Here is an 18521-nt window from a genome sequence, read left to right on the forward strand (position 1 = left end):
ATATATATATACCCGCTAAAGTAGTAGTTGTTACTTTTTTTTTTAGTTCTTCTTCATCTTTCACTGCATTCCCAATGCCCGTCGCTTCCGCTCTGAGAGTTCCTCCAGCACGTGGACTGTGGCTGTGAGATCCTCCTCTGTACGTCTCGCCCAGTTGGCCACATCGCCCATCTCTTTCAGTTCCACGTTGAGTTTTGCAAACAACGCGGCCCATGCCGTCATTCGCCGCTGCAACTGCGCAGATCGTGCGGCGATTTCTTTTAATTCCGCCTCAATTTGTTTTTCCCGCCGAAACGCTGCGGACACTTCGGCGTTGGCACTCGCGGCGATGGCGTCGCAGGCGGTGTGTGAGTAGTGCCGCACATCTTCCCACGCCTGTTGGCCGGCGGCGTGCAGCTCCGACTGGCGCTCTTTATGTGCCCGCAGGAGATCTGCCAATTGCGAAGATAGTGTTAATGATGATGATTGCGTTAATGATGATTGTGTTGTTGTTGCTGTTGCTGGAGGTGAAGAGAAGAAGGGAAGGGATGAAAGTAATTTCTGGGGTAAGAAGTTACTACGCTCTTCACTCTTATTATTGTTGTTGTTGTTGTTGTTGTTGTTATTTATGGACGGTGGGGTGTCAGGCGTTTTTTCCGCTGTGGTAGAGAACTGCGATGGATGTTCAGATTGTGGAATGGGGAGTCCCTCATCTCTTATTGTTGTTGTTGTTGTTGTTGAGATTAATATTAATGGCTTTGCCTTTTCAGATTCGTTATCGGCGGACATTCTATCTATACACACAGTTCTTTACCGTACTGCTGTACATCCTTTGAATAATAATAATAAAGAATAATAAGAAGAAAAAAAAAGGGAAAAGGGGTTACAGTCTTATGAACACGACATCATTTGCAAGTACTCTAAATTGTTAGAATCTACAAAAAGAGAAAAAAAAAAAGGATCAGAAGACATGGTGCTCCTTTTTTTTGTTTTGTTGTTGTTCTGTTTGTGAAAATTCTTCTGAGAGTATATTTTTTCTTTTTTTTTCGCCTTTTGCTTTCAAGGCTTTCGGTCTCTTAAACTTCACTGTTCATAATTAACACTGTACGTTGCGCATAGCACTCTTCCTCTCTTTTTATTCTTCTTCCTCTGCAATATCTCTCATCTCCTCTCCTCTCCTCCCATCTCATCTCAATGTATTATTATTATTATTATTATTATTATTATTATTATTATTATTATTATTATTATTATTATTATTATTATCTGCGGTAGGGAGCGGGTGTTTGCATGGGATTCGCTAATGGCATAGTTCCCACCACCGGCACACTGTACGGCAGGAGATCATCGACGAGATCAATGTGTGCGAGAATCATCCGGCGACAACACATGCGGTCGAGATGAAGGGCGTTGAGGGCCTCCGCCTCTGTGTAGTCCTCACTGAGGAGCTGCTGGTACGTCTCGTAGAGATGGCCAATGACTTTCCCGCAGGAGTAGCAGCGAACAGGAATCAGCATGGGGGCGTACACACACCTGCAGCAGCAGAAAGGATCCTAAAGAATAATAAGAATAAGAGGGAAAAAAGAAAGAGAGAAGTAAGCTAGGAAATAAGAAGAAATAGAAGAAAAGGAAAAAAAAAAGTAAATCGTGAAAGATATATCATTGAGATTGCACAGAAAGAAAATAATAATAAGAATAATAATAACAATAATAGTAATAATAAAACTATATGTGATTTTACACAAGAGTAGATACACAGTCAGATAAACTGAGTATGGGCATAGAGAGGGGAAGTGAATCACAGTCGATCGACATAAGCAGAGCTGTCCAAACAATATATATATATATATTGGCGCTATGAAGGATGAAAAAAGAGAAACAATATCAAAAAAAAAAAAAAAAATGCAAGGGAGAGTCACCCCTAAACACCAACCCTCACCAACACAACAAACAAATAAAAAAGAAGTATGAGAATTGTTCCAAGGAAAAGTAAAAAAAAAAAACAACAACAACAACAACTCATCAATACCAAAAACACCTAAAATCGATGTCATCATCACCTCTACAGAAGCAAGAGTGTACAGTTTCTCTCATTTATTTTCTCTTTTTTCCCATAAGTTTCTTACGTTCCCCTCTATAATCTTCTCTTTCTCTCCTTATCACTTTGTTTTGGGACGGCTTCAGCGCAAGTAATAATAATAATTTTTTAAAAAAATGACAACGAAGCACGTACCCACTCACTTACTTACTTAGAACACACATGACTCTTTTTTTTTTTTGGTTTCTTTTGTTGTGTTTTCCTCTTCTTATGGTCAGAACAATTCTACAGCATATCTTCTTCCTCATTTCTTTCTTTTTTTACTTCCTCAACCGTTTCTTTCTTTTTTTTTTTCTTCTCTTCTCTTCTCATCCTCTTCTTTTAGTTGTTCTTTTTTTTTTTCTTTGTCTTTGTAGTGTAACTTCCTCCGCTCTCTTTCCTCTATCACTTTCTCACGCCGTCCATGGCAGTGAATATATACGTGTATATTTATATATATGTATACATGCGTGTATATCTCTGACATCATTGCCGCCTTCCCACTTCACACCACACCACACCACACCACCTCTGCCTGTTGTAATTGTGGTGGTTTCTCTTATAGAAAGTAATCTGGTGTCTTTCTAGAAACCTGCGCCTCCCCACGCCTTGGGGCTGGATCAAACTGAAAGAAGCACTTATTCATGTGCTCATCTAACTCAAGTAGACCTGCGAGGTTTCCACAGCGGTAGCAGTAGTTGGGGGCGCTAAATATCGTCACCAGTTTATCATTATGTGTCCAGCTGTATCCTTCCGTCACGAGTTGATGGGCTCGTGCAATGGTGGCGAGACCGTTATTATGACAAAACTGTTCCGTGATATCTGCGCCGAATGTAAATCCCGCGCCTCTTGGTGAAATCCCCCATCCGTCCCTGTCCTCCGGGTCGGACCAGAGGAGATCACACATGGGGCCCTCGTGCGGGACCTCCTGCGCCCGCTCGAGGCTGCGGATGTGGGCGAGACTGTCGAGGGTCGGCGAGAGGCCGCCGTGCAGGCAAAACACCGCCCCCTCCACCACCGCCGCGAGGGGAAGATAGTCAAAGAGATCCGTCAGCAACTTCCACACATGCGCTCCGCCGTACTTGCGAACACACTCGTCGTAAAAGCCGTAGACTTGTGTGATTTGACGGGACTCATGATTGCCGCGGAGGATCTGCACACGTTCGGGATAACGGATTTTGAAAAGGAGCAGCAGTGTTACGGTCTCCACACTGTAGTAACCACGATCCACGTAATCACCCATGAAGAGATAATTGGTATCCGGTGGTAGACCGCCGATCTTCAGCAATTCTAACAAATCATGGAACTGACCGTGGATATCCCCACAGACCGTCACCGGGGCCCGCACGGTGTGTACATTTCCCTCCTTTTCCAACACCTCCTTGGCCTTCTGGCAGAGTTGGGCCACCTGCGGCTCACTCAGTGGCTTTCCCTGCAGAACATACTGGATCATCTCATCCACGTTAAAGCTACCAGGCTCTGCGGTTGAGGCGGCAGAAGCAGCCGTGATGGTGGCAGCAGAAGCCGCAGACGCAGCTGATGTACCACCAAGGGAAGGCATTTGTTAATGATATTTGCTCACGGACTCTCCTCTCCCTATGGGGTCTCTGTTCTTTTTTTCTTTTTTCTTCTTTACCCGTATATGGTGTGTATCTGTATCGGTATATATATATATATATATATATATATATATATATATATATATATATTCCTTTTGTTTGTTTGTTTGTTTTTGTGTGCTTACTCGCAAATCTCTTCTCTATCTAATTCTTACTCTTTCTTCCTTTTTTTTCTTTGGCTGTTTGTGGGTTTCTCTTCTTCTTTTCTTTGTTCTCCTTTTTTTTTCTGTTCTCTATCTTAAACTTGTTCAATGGAGTTGTGCTATGGCAACTTAGCCTCGTGAATGAAGAATGTATTAGGAAGAAAGAGAATTATTAATAAATACGATCTTGCAAAGTCAACTCAAACTTGGTATGAGGTAAAAAAACAGTTATAGATAGAACCACAAGGTTTAACTTCATGTTCTACCCAAATGAAAAAAAAAGAATTTCCCCCAGAGATTCAGCAGGAACGAAGAAATGAAAAAAGAGCAAAGATAATATGTTCATCAACGGAAAAAAAAAAAGAAAGAAAGAGCCCTCATTACAGAATCAAGGTCTAATTCCTACTTAAGATAATAAAAATCAATTAATTAATTAATTAATTAATCAATTAATTAATAACCCAAGTTGCACACCTTTTTTTTTTCTCTCTTTTCCTTTTTTTTTTTTTTTTACACTTTCTTCTCATACCGTTTGTCCTTTAAACTCAGAGAGAGAGGGAGAAATGTATAGCCTCTAAAAAACAAATCCACACATGTAGCAAAAATAATAATTATAAAAAAAGAAAAAAAAAAAGAAGGTGTTAACAACCACGGATTAATCAATCTTCATTACTGCCATCATGACCTGCACAGCCTGGATAACACAACTAAATGGAAGAAGTTCAGAATGTAACTCCAATGTATTCCTCTTATTATTATCAGTAGTAGTAGTATCAATAGTAATAAGATTATCAACATTACCATCACCCATCATCATCATCATCTCAGCTTGACGAGGTATTATCCAAAGTGCCTGCACAACGGCCCCAATAAGGGCTTCCACTACATCTGCCCTGCGTTTCTTATTACTGATACCATAGAGAAGCAATAAATGTTGAGATACCGTATCTGGTAAACAAGTGGCAAGATTTCTGTTTGCAGCACCACCAGCGAGCGACCCACCTTTCCATGTATTTAACTCTTTCTGCACGACGAGAAAATCCAGCATCGCATCACCAAGATACTCTAATGCTTCATTCTTTCCAGGTGTAACAGCTATGAGTAGTTGTTCTCGGAGACTCTGGAGTAATGCCGTTTGTGTTTCTTCCGAGAGCTGCGTAAATGGAGTTTTACACGTGTGTTGGCTGCGAAGCTGTTGTTCCATTGGTATAATGAATTGACTTTCAATGAATTTATTAATGGGTGGGGCGGCAACAAGTACCCATTCATCCACGAGTACCTTCACTGAAGACAGTGCCCCATTAACATTATCATTATTATCATCCTTATCAGCATCATTATCAACATTAGTATCAGTATCATTGTTATTGCAATCATTATTATTATCACTATTATCAACATTACTAGAATCAAACAACCACTGTTGGGTCTCTTTCTTATCCATTTCAATAGCAATATAGTTTATCATTCTCTTAGTATTGTCTATTTTCCCAGTTTGATCTGATTCATTCATCTCTTTCCCATCATGTTCATAATTCCTGTTACTTGCAGTTAAAGGAAGTACCAACACTGAATGAGAACATTCTTCTTCCGTGGTCTCTCTCTCTTTCATTGCCCCCTGCAAATGATCCTTTCGCTGCTGTGGACGGCCAATAAACAGTAATGGTGTTGTGGTAATATAATCACGATCTACACCTTTCGCACAGTAGATCCTTATTGCACGCTTATTGTACCTGGATAACACACACAGTGGAGCATAGACAGCTTCCTCCAACTCCTTGTTGAGATGCTGTATCCCCTCATGGCGACCACAGACCCCTTTATCATTTCCCGGTTCATTTCTAGGCAAAATAAGAGAGAGTGTGGTAGACTCCGTATTATTAATAGAAGATGTAATAGAAGAATGATCATTATCATGTAAAAGATTGGTATTTGTTAATAACCACCTGATGCAGATATCACCAAGGGTAACAATACCTGCAATATCATGTGCAAGCTTACTCTCATGTGCAATGAGACGCAAACAATTTCGTGCTGCCTCAGTATTAAACATTAAATTGTTTTTTAAAGCCATTAACTGTTTGGTTTCCTGTACAAGAGGTAATGGCAATTCGTTTAGGTAAAGTTTATTTTGCGTGAGATGATTCTGGCATCTATCAATGATGATATTCTCTGTATTACACGTATGATCATGATTATCATCATTATCCCATGTAGGGCATAGGGCATCCACGGCGATATTGGCATTATCATCATTATTATTATCATCATTATCATTATTATTATCACTACCGTATAGTAGAGTAGCTTTAATAATATGAACATCAGACGTTTTATGTAAAGCCATAGCTGCAGCATCTACTTCATTTACTGACAACAAGAACAACACCATTGCCTCGGATGTGGATAATGGCTGTGTTGCCGTTGAAGTAAAAGAGGAATGAATCACATGAACACAGTGACTATTGTGAAGTTGTAAAAATTTCTCTGAAATACGAATAAAAGCAGATTTGTGTGTTATTTTACTAGCCACAAGAGCAGAGACTCCGATAATATTATTATTATCATTATTACCATTATTATTATTCCCTTCACTGATGATAGTGGTAAGCTCCTGTAAGGAGTCACCAGGAATAAGAAGTAAAAAGGGTCTAAAGAGTGGAATTGCACGTCCACCGTATTTTTTCATCTCTCTTCTCCACACATTCACATCCTCTACAAAGTCGTAGAGGGCGACAGAAGGAGAAAACTTCTTTAATGCCTCATGTAAAGAGCATTGGGGTTGACTGGCCATCACCGCTGCCCCGATCGCCTCGTTATTATATGCCCACGTGGCACGTATACAGTCCTCTCGTGTTGTACTTGACGTTATTTTTTCTTTTGTTATTCCCCCGCTGTTGTTTTCATTGTTGTTGTTTTCATTATTGTTGTTTAGACGAAACTGCAAGCGTCCCAAGAGATCCAGACGTTGGAGTAATGACAGTAACTCTGCGGTTGTTGTTGGCAATCGTACCCGGCATTTATCCCTATTCATATCATCATAATCACTGTTACTATTATTATTAGTATTATTATTAGTATTATCAGTATTCTCCTTTATGGGGAGACCATAAATCTTCTGCAAATGATGAAAGAGTTCTGTCGCGGTAATCCAACCCTGTTCCTCTTCTCTCTCTGCAAATCCAACAGAACGTGCATACCGCAGTGCATCTTGGTAGAGTTTCACATATTCCCGTACATCTTCCATCTTCACAACAGTTGATTGTTCCTTCTTCTCTTCCTCATCTTTTTTCTCGTTATTATTCTCTGTTTTCGTACATGGACGATGTTTTGCAAACTCTTTAATGAGGTATGGTTCCAATTCCTTTTCACACGCCTCAAACCCCTTTTCCATCCACATACGCCCGAGTTTTCGCTTCCAGACACTCTCTGCAGTGAATAGATTGGTGTCTTCCTCAACATAACCGCGTGCGCAGGACTCTCTGCCGAGAGACTCATGCCGCCACAACTCACTGTGGAGAAGTCCCAACTCCGACACATTTGTAATTCCCCGCCGCATGAGAAAAAGTGCCACTGCGAGTTTAATCACCCACCGACCACGTCGACTTTGAACAGTATTGATCAACTTCTCTTGATGGACTTCCTCATTCGTGCCATCATTGCAGTTGGGATTACTGTAGAGATTGGCTTGGATGTGTGGATGATCTCCATCGGCGTTCTCTGTGGAAGACATATTGCCACGCTGAATGTCAGTTGTCTAATAATAAAAAAAGGGTCAGAACAACAACAATAAGGCAGAAAAGGAAATAGTAATAAATAATAATAATGCAAATAGTTACATGATATACAGAGAAACCCCACAGAATATATATATAAGGATATTAATGACCCTGTATCTCTTTAACTCTTCTTTTCAACTTTACTTTAAATATTCAACCATTCATCTGCATCAAACTCTGTCAGCTGAAGTACACTCTCACAAATATCAGAAATGCTGTTGCCAATGTTTATTCCACTCACTTTTACATTTCTCTCGCCTCCGAGTAGTGCAGAACTTGCAAGAGACGTCCCTCCCACATCCCCGTATGAAACGTCATTATTATTATTATTAGTGTATGCGTTGTTGTCTTCCCGTTGTCGCTTTTGACCTCGTTGACTCTCCGTCATTCCCAACTCTGGTTGTCCCCTCATTACACTACTATTCATATTACTGTTGTTATTATTGTTGTTGTTATTCCTGCCTCTGTTCCTCTTCTTATTCTGAATGTTGTTATTCTGAATACGTTGTAGTCGTTCAGTCAATGCGGCTTCCATCTTCTCCCGTCGTTGGCGATCTGCACATCTCTTCTCTAATACAACTCTTCGCTTTAAGTCATGCACTAATGCTCCCCACTGCAGGGGTTCATCACACAATGGACATGCACACGGTTGGCGTGGTAGTAATGTGAGTGTGGATGTAAGTGTGGATGGATCTTGTGAAGATGCGGGAGGAGGATTATTTAACGGACTCTCTGCACGTTCTAATGTTTGTGATAATGGCATTGCTGCCACTCTTCCTGTTCCTATTGGTCCACCAAATGATGATAAAGATCGTTGTTGTTGTTGTTGTTGTTGTTGTGATCCTGTGTGGTGTGTAAACCACATGGCTAGACATGTGAGATGTGTGCGTAATCCACAAAATGGGGTGCGGGCGCAGCGTAGAAAGTATGGGGCCCGCAGTGGTAATGTGCACAACGAACACGGATAGTGCCCGGCCTCTAATAACTCCTTTTCTCTGGCATGCTGTCGAAGAATATCCTCCTCGCATAAATACCGACAACTTCGTCTGGGCCCTCCAGAGATATTATTCCCATTATTATTATTACCATTATCATTATCACTATTAACATTATTATCACTATTAACATTATTATTATTATTATTATGGAGAGGGGCTGTCATAAAGTACGCGCAGCCTCCCATCGCGACTTCCCCCGTTTCGGTCTCATCCAAATATTTACTCTGAAATTGTTCCCGCGTGATCTCCTCCACATGCAGCAGTGGTGTATTCCCCAACGGCAACACCGCCGGCACCCGCTGCCGCAACTCCGCCGCGATCTCCGCAAACCGCGCCGGCTCAAACACATGCAAAGTGAGTTGCAGTCGGGCGAAGAGATCGGCCCGCAGGAGTAAATGCAACACCCCCACCGCATACACCAGCCGCTGCGGCTGGACGGCCCGCAGGGAGGGCATCTGCAGCCGCAGCCGCGCAGACTTGGTGGGGTGCTGCCAACACCACTCAAACTTCAACGCGACGCGGTCCTCGCCGAAGCCGGACACACAACACAACAGAAGCCACGGCCGTCCGCGGCGTTTTGTGCGCCAAGCGCCGTTGACGAGTTCGCCGTTGTGTTGCCGCAATCTTCTAATAGGATGGACGGTGTAGCCAACGTAGTACTCTCCCACACAGTGTGGGTCAAGACTGGTAAGAAGGTAGACACAGTGGAAACGGGTATCCATTGGGTTTCTATATATATAGAGATATACTGGGATAATAATAATAATAATAATAATAATAATAATAATAATAATAATAATAATAAGTGTTTGGGCAGTTAATCTAGTAGTAATAGTAATATATGTATGTATGTATGTATGTATGTAAGTATATATATAAATATGAATGTGTGCTTCTACTCTTCTTGTTTAGATGTGCCACGTGACGGTGTAACAGAACCACCCACAAAAATAATAAATAAATAAAAAGACTCTAACCTTGTCAATAAAAAACCAACAATATATTATGTAGATACGTAGACAGTTATTTATCTATATATATATATATATATATAGTGTGTTTGTGTGTGTGTGTGTGTGTGTGTGTGTGTAAACCTCACCACCAACAAGTTTCACTAACTGTGTGATGGTGGCATACAGATCATGCAAGAAGTCACCCCCACAAGAGAGAGGAGTTCTACACCTAATGAGTATAGAAATCAGAAAGTAAGGGGGAAAAAAAGAGAAAAAAAAAGAGAAAAGACATTCATTCCTTATACTATAAACAACTATAATAACAATCATATAGGAGTAATATTAGTAATAATAGTAATAATAGTATTATTTAATAGTAGTGATAACAGAGATACATGCACAGTGTATAGAAAAGAACAAACACAGATACAAAGCACACAATAATCCCTCTCTCTCTCTCACTCTCTCTCTCTCAACACGTCTCGTTGAATAAGAAATAAATAAATAAAATGAACAATAAGAAAAGAAGTATTTTGGTGAAATGAGAACAAACACACATCTCCCCCTCTCTCCTCTTATCTTCTTTGTAATGTTTGCAAATTTCCTCTTTTTTTTCTTTTCTTTTCTTTTTCTTTGTTTATTATTATTTCTCAAGGTATTCCCTCCAACGTGAGATTTAGGGATATTCCGTGTTCTCTCTAAGAAGACAACATTCTTTCTTTCTTTCTTTCTTGTTGTTATTCTTTTTATTTCTTCTCAACACCTTGCCGATCATTCAAATCCATTTTCCTTCTTTTCTTTTTTCTTCTTGTTTCTTTTTTTTGAAATGAAAAAGAACAGAGAGAGGGAGAGTCTCTGCTCAGACCATTCAAAGACACAACACCTACAACAACAGCAATAATAATAATAATAGTAATAATAATAGCAACCACAACACTAACCACAACACTAACAATAATAATAATAATAATAATAATAATAATAATAACAATAATGATAATAGTTATAATGGAAAGACTGACAGACACAGATATACACTATCTATCTATCTATCTATCTCTCTGACACAAATGTATAGTGATAAGCAGAGAGAGAAACTACAATTAATAAGAGTAATTCGCACCTTTCACTCTTACACACCTATCTCTCTCTATCTATCCTCTTGCTGTTGTTGTTCCTGTTGTTGTTCTTATGATTGCGGGGCGCACACACAGACAATTGTTTCTATCAATTGAATTTACCACAGAGGCATACACTCCATACAACGCAAAATAATTTCTCTTTAAAAATAAAAAGAGGGAATGAAGTGTATTCTCCGTTTATTCCCTCCCACGCAAACAAATGAAGAAAAGTTTGATATTAAACTCCCCTACAACCAACAGACAGCATTCACACGCCACGCAAATAAAACAACTCACACGATAACACAGTAAATAATAAATAATAATAAATAAATAAATAACACCTACCTACAGAGAGAGAGATAAATAGATAGATAGAAACACACACTTTCTTTCTCCTTCTTTCTCTCTCATTTTTATCTATGCGAGTGCCTTATTCACATCCTTGTGTAGACGCACAAGGAATTGATCATATCCCATCACTCCTCCCTCATTCTCTTCCTTCAATTGTCTAAAGAAGGCATCTTCCGCACGGTCCTTCTCGTGTAGAATGATAAGCCGCCGCATCCCATCATCTCGTAAAAGACAGGCCCACAAGACATTACGGAGTTTCTCTCCAAAGCCGTCAAAGAATACCGTACGGCCCACTTCCGCGGCAATCTCTGTTCCAAATAATTCTTTAGATATTTGTGGAGAGACTTGAGATCCAACCCAGAGATACACCAATCGTGCCTGTTCATCACACAACACATAAACTCCATCACTGGTAATACTTTCATAAAATAATTGACGCCATCCTGGCATAATACAACGTCCAGTAGTTGGATCTAATGTACCACTATTAGCATCCGATGGTAATAAATGAACTGCATAAAGAGTGGGATATAAATACATTAAACATTGATGCATAGGAATAGTCATGAGATGAAATAACTTTTGTACTCGATCATCAATACGAACTGTTGTTCCTTCTACTAAGGCATCTGCTTTTAATAATGAAAGTACATAAAGTGGAAGAAGTCGTAAACGAGATGGCATTAATAATGAAGTACTACTATTAGATGTACAAACACGACGATAGGCAATAAGCATTTTCAATACACGTTCCTGTGCTGCATTTCGTGCATATTGTAATCCTTTATTCACTGCATTCCCTACGGCTTCGTGAATATATCCTACAAGTGTGGCTTCCAGATCCGCATCAAATACCGCTAATAGAGTTGTCACTACAGGCATTCGAACTGAATGCACACGAACACGTCTTTGACCTCCACGTGTGGTGTAAAGAAGTGCTGTTTGAAAAAATGCATGTGAATTTTTTTCCAATTTTCCTTCATGTGCAAACTCTACAAAAAAAGTAGAAGAACCTTGTACATGAGCAAGATCCATATCATGTGAATCTTGTGAAAGAAAATGACCATGATAACCTTGTACACGTAATCCCGTACTACATCGAACCCGTAATATACCAGCATAACCCGCTTCTTCTAATAAGACTTGATCCAATACAGCTTGAACTTTAGTAGCATCCGTTTCCCGATCATAGTTTGGAAATAAATGTACCCGACCATTAGAGAGATGACAAGGTTGTGAAAGGGTTACTAATTCACAATATTGATCTGCAAACATGTGAAGATCAAAAGAAATTTGTTGTTTTGCACATGTAGTAGCCGTAGTTTTCCAAAATCCTTCAATCGGACGAAGGAGTTCCTTTTCTTTATCTGTTCCATATAAAGTGTGTTGTTCTCTTAACTTAATGGCTCCAATTCCACACTGTGGAGCTTTATGTGCACTCACCACCACATGACCACCGTGTTGTCCGGCTAATACTAACATGGCCACTTGTACAGCCGCCCCTAACGCACTATCGGTTTCTCGTAAATCATCTGCATACTCCGGTACTCGCATGAGAAAGGCATCCACAAGATCTAAATCGGTCCCAAGCGTTAACCAACAAAGACTTGTAAAGGGTAAAGGTACAAATGGATTATCCACATCGGCAACAATTAATTGTGGAATACGAGGATGACGTACATTATAGAAATGTAAAGTAGAGGCATAAGTAATAAAAGCCACACGACATTGTGGATATTGTTGTGCCATTTCATGTAAAGATTTTAATAAGGCATCCACATAATCAGATAAGAAAGTTGTTGCTGCCTTTTGAGAGACATCTATTAAAAATAAATAATGTAATGGTCTCATAGGAATAGGATTTTCCTTTTCATCTCGAAGTGAATATTCATCATATGGACCAACATCATATTCTACACTTCCACGAGCCAATTCTGGTTTTTCTGCACGATCCAAACGATTATTACGAGCATCCAAATTACAAAAATAGGCCTCTTCCACTTCATTAGACATGGAACAGAGTGGACACACCCAATAACGACCCATATCTGTAAACCGTGCATGGCAAGAAATATACCCACGACAACGATGACACCGCGCAGGTGGACGGCCTTCCACAATAGGAACTTCTTCACTTGGATGTAATGGACGACAGAGAGGGGCGAGTACAGCCCCAAAGGAGACTTTACTGTCTTTTACAAGTCGTTCCTCTGATGGGATGGAACAGGTTGTTGGACGGAAGAATTTGGCACTCGCATTACCATCATCAATGGCAACAAAATCAAAAACACTCATTGGCATTTGTCCAGAGGATGTACGATATTCATGTTCTTCTGGTTTCTGCGAAATATCCCGACGGGGATTTGGTGCACTTTTAAGATCAACTTGACGTTTAGGTGGTATTCGTGCATACTTTCCAATAGGTGTCACACATCGATCACGTTGACTTGTTGAATTATTATTATTATTATTATTATAAGTATTGCTAAAAGCATCCGTGGTAGGTGTAAGGGGTTGACGGTTCTGCTGAACCGGATCTGTGGAAGGAATAGGCGCCCCCCGTTGTGGTAAATTAGAAGCCATCAAAGGAGGTCCTCCTACATGTGGCATTGGGGAAGGAACCGCAGCTGACTGTGGTGATTGTGTTTGCATTCCTTGCATCTGTTGTTGTGGTGGTAGTGGTTGCTGCTGCTGCTGCTGCTGTTGTGGTGGTGGTTGTTGATAATTATGATAAGATTGCTGTTGTGGTTGGTTAGAAGTTTGGTAGTAAGTACTATTATAGTCATGTAATCCATTCACCCCAGCAGCAGAAGTATACGGATCTTGGTATACACCAGCTCCTGCCGTATTAGCATTAGTATTACTAGTAGTTGTAGTAGTTGTACTAAGAGGAATAGCAGGAGTATATTGTTGGTTTCCATACTCATTCCACGATGGGGAGGGCCCTGGCATTTGCCCAAACATCGTTGGTGGCGGTGACTGTTGCTGCTGTGGATGATATTGCGGTGTGGATTGCCCTGGCGGCTGCGGCTGTTGTGGCTGTTGGGCCCCACCGTATGGATAGTACATATTTCTCCCTCTCTGTTCTCTCTGGTGTGGAGGTGGTATTAGAAAGAGGGATTCCAGCAACGAAGAAAAGAGAAAGAAAAGAGAAAAAAGAGAATTAGAGTTACTACACGTGGTAAACTCTCTCTTACTGTTTTCTCGTCGTGGTCTCCTTTCCTTTTTTTCTTGTTTTTCTTTGTTTGTTTGTTGCTTTGATTTGCTTTCTTTCCTTTTTTTTTTGTTTCTCCTTTTTTCCTTTGAATGTCTGTATGAGAAGTACTAGTACAGAGACCCACACTAGCTCAATAGGCAAATACTACACAGATGAATAATAATAAGAAAAGAAAAGAGAAAGAAAAAGAAAAAAAAAAAAGAAAAAAAAAGAAAGAAATTAATAAGGATACACAATGACTAAAAGCCCCACACACACACACTATATATATATATGGTATTTAAACTAGATAACCCCATCCACCACAACAGGAAAGTAGTTTATATTTCCAATCCAAACCTTGTTCATTGAGGGAAACAGTATATTAACGAAAAGAGAAAGGAGAAGCTCATTGTTGTTGTTTTTTTCAGCAAAAAATTCGCCCTTTTGGCGTGCGCAAACATACACACATATACACACCCCACCTATTTTTCCCTTTCTTTTTTTTTCTGTCTTTCGTTCTTTTTATTGTTCCGACTTTCCTTTTCTTCTTCTCGTATTACCTCAAGTACATTGAGTTCAGTGCAAAAGCAGAAATAAGAAGCGTTGTTTGCTTAAAGCCCAATAATAGAAAAAAAACAAAACGCATGTGGGTTAAACTCTGCATAAGCCAAATTTCTGATATTACATTTACAAATATATATATATATATATATATATATTCTTTTCTAACCAGAGTGAGTCAAACCACTTACCTCTATGACAAATAAATCAATCGAAATATCCGTCTTTGTGAAGATATATAATGGATACATGGGAGCCACCAAGAAAAAAAAAAAAAACTAAATAAATAAATAATAATAATAATAATAATAATAATAATAATAATAATAATAATAAGGAAAAAAACAGCATCTGACATACGGATGGATAACAAGGTAAAAAAAAAAAAAAACATTAATGGGAAACACAATCACAGCTATAGCTGTTAAGGGTCCAGTATTCCAGGATAAACCTCTCCACGTTCAATCATTCATTACTAACAATACCAAACATCATCCACACAAACCAGGAAATCTACACAAAAAGAGAATCTATTTCTCACTTCCTGGCTTCACCTATACGACCCCCAATAAAAAAAAAAGGAAAAGTGTGATTTCTTTTTTGTTTTTTTTTTTTGCTTTTGTTTTTTTATTACTTTATTATTATTTTCACCTATCCACAGCATGGTGTCGAAATAAGAATGGAAAAGAGAGAAAAAAAAAGCAAAGGAAAGCAAAGGAAAGGAAACGGAGAAAAAAAAAAAAAACAAAAAAAAAAAAGAGGGAGAGGTAACAATCTTTGTTGACCTTGCCTCCATTGTGTTGTTGTTGTTGTTTATTCTTTTTTTTTTTTGTTTTGATACACAGATAAGTGTGTTTGTTTGTTTGTTTATTTATTTATCTACATGCAAAGGCAAACAAAGGAAACACACACAAAAAAAGAAAAAGAGAGAGAAATATATATATATATCAAGATTAACCCTCATAGTTTACATGCTGGCAAGACGGAGTGCGATAATCTCAAACACACCATATGGAATACCTTCCGAATCCGACTCTGGTAACTTTTTCACTATTTCTGTAGTTGCTGCAGTTGCCGTTGCTGCTGCTGCCATTGGTTCCTCTGCAGAGAGGCCAAAAGATGAGGATTTTCGTTTTGTTGTTTCTTTCGGTTGTGTGTTTCCCTCATCCATAGTGGTCTCTCCCTCCTTGAGACTATTCCGCTGAGTTTGTACGGCTGGAGAAGTAAAGAGGCCGGAAGAACGACGGGCCAAACCAGGCACATATGGATATACTCTACGAAGAATACTCAAATCACTTTGTTCGCTACTAAAGAGAGCAACATGGGCACGACAAAAGTGTAAGAGTTGTTCTCGTGTAATATATCCACGATGTGCCTTATCATATGCTTTAAAGACAGCGTGTCGTCGTTGTTCAGTATAACAGGGAACAAGATCTTGAATATTGGGAAAAAGACCTGTATCTTGTTGCCGTAAGAAAGGTGAGGGACTCCTATGCGTGTATTCTTGTTGTTTTCGTTGTAGTTCTTGTAGTTGTCGTTGTTGTTGTTTTAATAGTTCGGATAATTGTTTCTGTCGTTCTTGTTGTTGTTTTTGTAATAGTTCTGATAATTGTCTCTGTCGATGATATTGTTGTTGTTGTTGATCTAATAATTGTTGCTGTCGTAGTGGTGGTTGTTGTTGTTGTTCTTGTTGTTTCTGTTTTTGTTTTAACCCTGATTGGGGGTTTCGTGTGAGTGTCTCTGTTCGTACTGGAGTTTTAGTATCCCCACTATTACGTCTCCTGCTACTACTACTTCTGCTGCTGTTATTATTATTATTATTATTATTATTATTATTATTACTCTTACTGTTATTATTACTACTACTATTATGATTATTATTATTATTATTATTATTATTATTATTATGATATTCTTCTTCCGAGTCTGCGGAGGGTTTTGAGCGACGACGAGGGAAGGCACTTGTGGGCCGTCCATTCCGTCCATCCCGCTGGGGTTCATAAAACTGCAATTTCACCACCACTTGTATACTCAACTCCGGTATATGCATAGGCATACGATCTGCAAGGGCCAACTTGTGATGCCGTTCTTCTTTCCAACACCCTTCACTCTCCTGCACCAACACCACAAAGGGATCAAACTCCACTTGTACTTCCACGTGTGTTCGCATGCCTTCACCACTGTCGCCAGTCCACACCGCACACACACAGGTTTGCATCTCACCCCGCATAAAGAGCGGGAGATCAATGGAAATGGTATCCTCTAGCACAGCCGCCCCGGCCTCATCCACCTCTAATGGAATCCATAGGATTCGCTTTCTAAGAGATAGTTTGGGATGCGGCCAGGAGAAAACCAATCGCCAATTACCATGGGATGAGAGAGGTGTAAACCCTTTCACACGAATATCAGAAAAAACAAGACTGCGTGGTTGACACTCACGCATTCGTGCATGTTGAGGATTACATTTCTTCTCACTATAGAGAGCTGCATTATTGTAATCACCCGTAGATGGTCTTCCCGATTGTGGGGAGTGGGAATGCATTAAAGAGGCATCATTAGAACTCATGACGGAGAGATGCGGCAAATCATACGACGTATTGGAAAAACAACAACTAGGTCCATTGGGACAGTCATTACCAAAAAGAGAAGTTGATGATATTTTATTCTTACGAGTCTTTAAAGAACCTTTTGGAGTGACATTTGCAGAATGTGCCTGACGTGCTGCTCCAGAAAAACTGCAAGAGTGTTTATTACAATCTTCCATTTCTCCTGACAAAGAGTTTATACTTGAGTGTTTCGGTTGACTGAAAATCATTGGACCTTCCATTCCATTATGATAAGAATATTCTTGTCCAAATACCTCTCGTTGAACTTGAATTCTACTGCTCCTAATACTACTGTCATTTTGAAAGCAAACCTTAAACTGTACTTGCACTTCACCTCCACATGTACTTAATGGAAACCAATCACCAGGGTAATAACAGACTGCAGTCCCCAAAGGAGTTGAACTTCCCACAGTACGTAGGGCAACGTGAACACCTCCTTGTGAGAGAGATGCGGCCTCCCCACCATTTACAAAGTGAGGACCTGCAGCTGTTTGGCGTATAATACTTTTTCTCCTTGTAGCTTCGATAGGAAGAATAATACGAAGGGGTTCAAGTCCTAATATAGATCCCCCTTTAGTGTCTCTTCTACATGGTTCTTGTTCTTTTTTTTCTTGTGAATTCCCCTCCTGGTCTGTGTGTTTCTTCTCTGCTGAGGCGAGTGGCATAAGTGTGTTAGTTACATATGAACGTCCAGAAACGATGAGTTCCACCACCAACGGGAGTGTAGAGATAGACTCATCCAATCCACGTACTCCCACAGAGGAGACAACAACAAAGGATGAAACCTCCTGGGGATAATGTTGTGTACATATGATCTCCTCTGTTTCTGTGTATTGAGCCTTGGATGAAAGAGATCTTTGCTCCATATCTGTGTATGTGTATGTGTGTGTGTATAGTTCAGGGAAGAGGGGAATATGAGAATAGAAACAACGTTTTCTTTTTTTTTTTTTTTACCGCACTCTCTGGATGTTTGTGCGCTGATTCCTGTGATATCCCCCTTTGGCTAATGTAATGTATATAGTCAAAAAGAAAGAGAGAAACAGAAAGAAAACAAATAAATAAGCAAAGAAAGAAGAAAAAAAAAAAGTTTAGAAGAGCATTAACCAATTCCACAAAAAATTGGAGTTAGGAA

The 18521-nt window shown here is 39.7% G+C and overlaps 6 protein-coding genes across 6 annotated transcripts; all 6 read right to left on the reverse strand.

Annotated features, from left to right (window-relative positions):
- Nucleotides 1–60: 60 nt before the first annotated feature.
- On the reverse strand, nucleotides 61–768 carry TM35_000332060 (putative GCN5-like protein; the record flags this gene model as incomplete). Its single annotated transcript, XM_029028962.1, has 1 exon — nucleotides 61–768. The coding sequence occupies one exon, from the start codon at nucleotides 766–768 to the stop codon at nucleotides 61–63; it is 708 nt and encodes a 235-aa protein (XP_028879815.1).
- A 1847-nt stretch (nucleotides 769–2615) lies between these two features.
- On the reverse strand, nucleotides 2616–3617 carry TM35_000332070 (serine/threonine-protein phosphatase 2A, catalytic subunit; the record flags this gene model as incomplete). The annotated part of the gene is made up of 1 exon (XM_029028963.1): nucleotides 2616–3617. One exon carries the CDS (start codon nucleotides 3615–3617, stop codon nucleotides 2616–2618), a length of 1002 nt encoding a protein of 333 aa, XP_028879816.1.
- An 856-nt stretch (nucleotides 3618–4473) lies between these two features.
- TM35_000332080 (uncharacterized protein) lies at nucleotides 4474–7551 on the reverse strand (the record flags this gene model as incomplete). Its single annotated transcript, XM_029028964.1, has 1 exon — nucleotides 4474–7551. One exon carries the CDS (start codon nucleotides 7549–7551, stop codon nucleotides 4474–4476), a length of 3078 nt encoding a protein of 1025 aa, XP_028879817.1.
- Nucleotides 7552–7742: 191 nt separating this feature from the next.
- TM35_000332090 (uncharacterized protein) lies at nucleotides 7743–9317 on the reverse strand (the record flags this gene model as incomplete). Its single annotated transcript, XM_029028965.1, has 1 exon — nucleotides 7743–9317. The coding sequence occupies one exon, from the start codon at nucleotides 9315–9317 to the stop codon at nucleotides 7743–7745; it is 1575 nt and encodes a 524-aa protein (XP_028879818.1).
- A 1772-nt stretch (nucleotides 9318–11089) lies between these two features.
- On the reverse strand, nucleotides 11090–14092 carry TM35_000332100 (putative protein transport protein Sec24C; the record flags this gene model as incomplete). The annotated part of the gene is made up of 1 exon (XM_029028966.1): nucleotides 11090–14092. One exon carries the CDS (start codon nucleotides 14090–14092, stop codon nucleotides 11090–11092), a length of 3003 nt encoding a protein of 1000 aa, XP_028879819.1.
- A 1658-nt stretch (nucleotides 14093–15750) lies between these two features.
- Nucleotides 15751–18255, reverse strand: TM35_000332110 (uncharacterized protein; the record flags this gene model as incomplete). The annotated part of the gene is made up of 1 exon (XM_029028967.1): nucleotides 15751–18255. The coding sequence occupies one exon, from the start codon at nucleotides 18253–18255 to the stop codon at nucleotides 15751–15753; it is 2505 nt and encodes an 834-aa protein (XP_028879820.1).
- Between the last annotated feature and the right edge of the window lie 266 nt (nucleotides 18256–18521).

Source organism: Trypanosoma theileri, assembly GCF_002087225.1.
Source record: "Trypanosoma theileri isolate Edinburgh chromosome Unknown TM35_Tth_33_V1, whole genome shotgun sequence".
NCBI lineage: Eukaryota > Euglenozoa > Kinetoplastea > Trypanosomatida > Trypanosomatidae > Trypanosoma > Trypanosoma theileri.